This window comes from Centruroides vittatus, unplaced genomic scaffold (assembly GCF_030686945.1).
Source record: "Centruroides vittatus isolate TY-2023 unplaced genomic scaffold, ASM3068694v2 contig_950, whole genome shotgun sequence".
Taxonomy (NCBI): domain Eukaryota; kingdom Metazoa; phylum Arthropoda; class Arachnida; order Scorpiones; family Buthidae; genus Centruroides; species Centruroides vittatus.
The window spans coordinates 850944-856418 of record NW_027122629.1 but is presented as its reverse complement, the minus strand read 5'-3'; the positions used below and the strand labels follow the sequence as shown (position 1 = coordinate 856418).

Sequence of the window (5475 nt, the reverse complement as noted above, 5' to 3'; positions counted from 1 at the left end):
TTTACCGTATTATTCCTATGGGGGCAAGACTTCAGTTTACGACCGTTTTACCGAAAATTCCTGAAATTATGTACGAAAGTTTGTGTATTAAGGGTAGTAAATTCTATTTAATTTCGGTGGTTAAAAGTTAAATTTTACTCGTTATTAACATTACGCTTTTTTCTATTTTATAATAATTAATAATATAAAAAGTTTTTACAATAAAATATTTTTAAAATATGATAACAGATGGAGCCACCGCAACTTTTTCTTGGATAGTTACGCAACTCGTTGCTGGATATTTTTAATTAGTTATGGTGTTTTGTGTTTAAATAAACTTATGCACAGTTGATATTACAGAGTTTTTATAAATAAGATGATTACTTTTTCGTTTAATTCTACAGAAAAATCGTTTTTATTAATTCCAATTAAATATATTTTAATTTCGTGTATTTATCGAAGTTTACATTTAAAAAATATACATATTTTTAAATTTAAATGTCGTTTAAAATGTCATTCAGAACAATTTACCACGTAAATTTTACTTTACTGCTTTTTTCAGATCGAAAAATTAGATTTAAAAAATTAATTATTAATAATATACTGTAATTACTACTTAATTACTAACTAAATTTATATTATGTTTATATACTGTATTGTATAAAAGAAATTAAAGATTATTTTTGTATACGGCAGGACATTAGAATGAGTTGAAAATATTTAAAATATTTTATTTAATTTCGTAGTCTACATAAACAGCTGTGTCAATTTGTTGATTGATCAACAAGTTGGGCACATGGAGTTTTCCAAAGTTTCTTCACTTAAATAGGAGCCATTTTCTCCATAGTGTCCTTCCGGAAGGCAATACCCCTTGACTGATCTCACACGTGTTACATTGCCTTAACCCATAATCCAACCCGAGGTCAATTGATGGCTGAAAACGTAAGTACAGTACATTTATCTATTTAAAGCAGTGTTCCGCAACCTTTTTCTACTCCTATGACTCGACATGACTCAACACGGAACACCAAAATGTTATTCCCCTCAAAAACGTACGATATGATACTATTAATAGAATTTCGTAATGCCATAAACCTATTATTATTATTATGTTGGGTTTTGTGAGTTATACTCAGTTGACACCGACGGCTGTGTACTAAAGCAAGACAAAGCAAGACAAAAATTAAATAAGTGTGTCAGTGTCAGTGTCTATATTCAGGGATTTCCTAACAATGTGGCATGTATTCAATATAATGTCCTTCCGTAGTGTGATGTATACGTTTCTATTCAATTTTAACGTTCCCAGGCTTTTGTGTAGCGTGTGTGGTATGACACGTGTAGAAGAGAGAACGACAGGTACAATAAGCACCCTATCCATCTTCCACAGATGCCTTATTTCCTGGGCGAGTTCTGTGTACTTGCTGATTTTTTCAGTGCATGTGTTTTGTATATTGTGAGTGTTTGAAACAGATACGTCTATAATGTATGTGATTTTATTGTGTTTGTCAATGAGAGCGATGTCTGATTTGATGTGGTAAATTGTTTTGTGATTATGGCTCTGTCGTACGTTGTTTTCCAATACTGTCTGTTGAATGTAGGCCTATTTATGGTATGGTTCGTGGATGTCTAATAATTTGTGTTTCTTTGCAAGCTCTTAATGCGTTTGCTACTTGATTATGTCTATGTAAATTATCTGTCTGGACCAAGAGCTTGCAACCGGAAGTGATGTGTTGTATGGTTTCTGGCATGATGTGACATTTTTTGCATGTGTCATGCGTCAGTGTTGTATCTCTAAGTATGTGTTTTCTGTAGTTTTTAGTATTTATGACCTGATCCTGTATGGCAATCATGAATCCTTCTGTCTCCCCAAAGAGGCATCCCCGAGCTAACCAGCTATTTGACACAGTTTTGTCAACAAAATCCTGGGCTAGGTCATAGGGATGTCTGCCATGGAGCCTTTCTCATCCATGATTGCTTAATGGTGTCTATGCTATTTATATGTTGTGTCGTGTCCATACGTTGTGGATGTAAATTTAATGGGGTATTATTTAAGTCTGCTAGAGTTACTGCTTTATGTAACTGTGATGTTTCTTGTTTTTTGTAGGAAAACTCTAGCAGTATCTGTATTTATTTGTAGAGGAGGTTAAGCCACGTCTGCCATCTTTACGTGGAAGGGTTAATCTTTGTATGGCGAATTTAGGATAATTTTGTTTATGCTTAGTAAGTGTTGTTCTTGTTTGTATTTGGAGTTGCTCAAGATCTGTATGAGTCCAATGTATAACTCCAAAAGAATAAGTGAGTACTGGGACGACATATGTGTTTACTGTATTAACATCATCTTACTTCATCAGTACTGCGGCAGAGAATGAAATACAAGCATAAGAAACACAGCAGCTGTGATAAAAATATATAAATAAAACTTGAAATTAATAAAATATGTATAAGTTCACGTCACACCTTTTACCTTGTGACGGCACACCGGTTGTGGAACACTGATTTAAAGAATATAAAGAACCATTCGGAATGCAATAACATGAAATTTTCTGTTCATAGTTCGGAAAAACTTTATGGAAAACGTCATGAATATCACGAGTACATTTTTAATTGCAAGGAAAGCGACGATTTGTCGCTTTCCGCAATCATCGTCGTGAATGTAACGAATACAAACCTAATATAAAATGCTTGTTTCTTAGCAGGAAAACTCACTGTATCGATTTTTTTAAGCCGTAGGAGACCATTCATTCATGTTATAAAGGTAACTTTATTATTTCAAGCAAAATATTAATACTCTTCATACTGAAATAACATTATTCTTTTCGCTATTCTATACAGAATGTCATCATTCACGATTGTTATTTATAAAAAAAAAAAAAAAAAAAAAAAAACGGATGAAAATTAAGATTTGAATTATACTTTTACATAAATACAAAATTTAATTCATTATAATATTTACAAAACATTAAAACAATGACGATTTATTTTTTATATTTAAATTCATGATAATTTCTCTCCTGTTCTTTCAATTCTCTGTTTGAGCATTTCTGGACTGACTTTTTTCCTGTCGTAAACTAATCCAAGCCACGCCATGCAATCTATAAATGCTGCAGTCATATTAAACTTCCATCCAAATTCACCCGTGCAATAATCCCAAGGAAAGGTGTGATGAAAATTGTGAAAACCTTCTCCGCTTCCAGTGAAGATAACAAGGGGGCTTTCTCTCGGATTTATGGTTACGTCGTATGGCCTATTGCCCCACATATGAGCAGCGCTATTAACTAACCAAGTTCCGTGTAAAGATAAAACATATCGTGTAAAAAACACTGTAAACAATGAATTCCAATAATTTTCACCCCATAGTAGGACGGGCACCATCGTTGGTATTACAATGGAAACTAAGATTACCAATGGAAAATAATACCTGTAAAAAGTTTTATAAACCATTAGAAAATATAATAAAAAAAAAAGGAAATTATTGTGTATAGAATTATATAAAAGTATTTTCGTTTTTTTACTTTCTCTGGAAGACAATAAGCGGATCTTTAAGAAGATCGCTCAGATCTATAGTTTTTCCTTTTTGTTTAACCTCAGGATGTTTCTTAACCATCAGCCATCCCATATGAGAAAAGAAGAATCCTCTGGTAGCATTGTGAGGATCCGCATCCGTTTCGGAATATTTATGATGCAATCTATGATCACGGCTCCATTCGTAAATATGATTCTGTAAGATTAACATCATTTTTTTCAATAAGTAAATTACCACATAATAAGATTTATTAGTAAGATTTAAAAAAGAAATTTCGGTTAATGTTACCTGTGGTTCCAAAATGGCGGCTCGTCTCTGATTCCAGCAAATAGAAGAAAGGAAACAGTGGGGACTCAAATTCTAACCTAACCTATTCTAATAAATTACCATCATTATTACCAACAAAATTATTAGAATAGGTTAGGTTAGGTTACTGTTTCCTTTCTTCCATTTGCTGGAATCAGAGACGAGTCGCCATTTTGGAACCATAGGTAACATTAACCGAAATTTAAACCTTTGTAATAAGTCTCCTGTATAACATCTCGTTAGAGGAAGACAATGACATAAAATGGTTTTTCCGGAGTACTTTTACTTCTATTTTCAGAACATATTTTTTTTTTTTTTAAATTATAGATAAATTTATTTTTAGATCCATTCTGGTATCATTTTTTCCACGAGACTTTCCCTTTACTAAATATTTTTATACTCGTTTTTTTACTTTATAAATGAATACTGTATTTAATTTTCAATTATAGGCCTACAATTTTAACATATTTCCAAATAATTATTATTATAAACACTAAAAATTTGATAAAAAATACGTTTTTTTTATCAACGTGAAGAAAGAAATTCTCAATTTTTCTGTCTTAAAAACGTAATAATTTATTGGCTATAAGGAAATTTTTTTCTGAATTACATACGTCTAAAAATAATAAACAATGAGGAACTTAATTAAGCGTAGTTTATTTTAAAAAGACATAAATTGATACAGAAACTAAATAAAATTATAAAACATAAATGTATAACTTTGTATAGTATATGTATTTTTATAAATCTGTATAATGCGGCCTGGCATTAAAAAAATATATATCTGTCCACATCTATATTCATCAAATCTGCGACCTAGTTACGGTTTACATCGCATTATATACGTTATTTCCTACTTCTACGGTCGTGTAGTGTTGCACGAAGCATCTAAACCTTCTCGCGTATTATATACAACTTATTCAGGTTAGTTTCTTAAAACTAACACGAAAAAATATATAATCATAACCTCCTTTACGTGAACTTAAAAGGCTAAAATCTAGTATTAAAAAAAATCAATCCGTTGTTTAATATGAATCGATTTTTGATTGATCTTATCGATATTCGATCATCACTAATTGTGAAAAAAAGTTACCTGAATGGCCATAGTTTGCAAAATCATAAGTAAGGCTCTAACGGGCCATTTTGCTTTATAACTGCGATGTGACCATAGTCTGTGAGCTCCTCCAGTTACTCCTAAAACGCTCGCGTATCCAAATACAATCACTAAAAAATAAAATTACGTTATTAAGTTGTGGCATTTTATCTATATATAATCCACTAAATGTTAACTTACATGCTATGAAAGTTTTCCAATTCATCACGTAAACTCCATAAAGAGCACCAAGATGAAGAATTACGAAAGCAATTACATTTCTCCACACAATTTGCATGCGGGGTCTTTTGGATTCGACATGTTCTGTTGACGTTTCTGTCACAGTAGTACAAGTTTGACTCGGAGCCATCTTTTTCAGAAGCCGAACAAATAATAAAATCGAAATTGTTTAATAAACCCTTTTAAACGTTTTGTTCCACGAATCTTTCCATAGTATATTTAAACGTAATTTCATTGGTTAAAATTTTTGAAGGATAAAATTCGAATCATACATTACCTTGTTGACGCCATTTTGAAATTTTCGGTCATGGTCAAGAAAAAATTGGTTTAAGCA

At 31.6% G+C, this 5475-nt stretch overlaps 1 protein-coding gene across 1 annotated transcript; it reads right to left on the bottom strand.

Annotated features, from left to right (window-relative positions):
* Positions 1-2973: 2973 nt before the first annotated feature.
* LOC136985092 (acyl-CoA desaturase-like) lies at positions 2974-5199 on the bottom strand. The gene is made up of 4 exons (XM_067282294.1): positions 5103-5199; positions 4902-5032; positions 3492-3697; positions 2974-3397 (listed from the first exon to the last, which is right to left on the bottom strand). The coding sequence occupies exons 1-4, from the start codon at positions 5197-5199 to the stop codon at positions 2974-2976; spliced, it is 858 nt and encodes a 285-aa protein (XP_067138395.1).
* Positions 5200-5475: the final 276 nt, after the last annotated feature.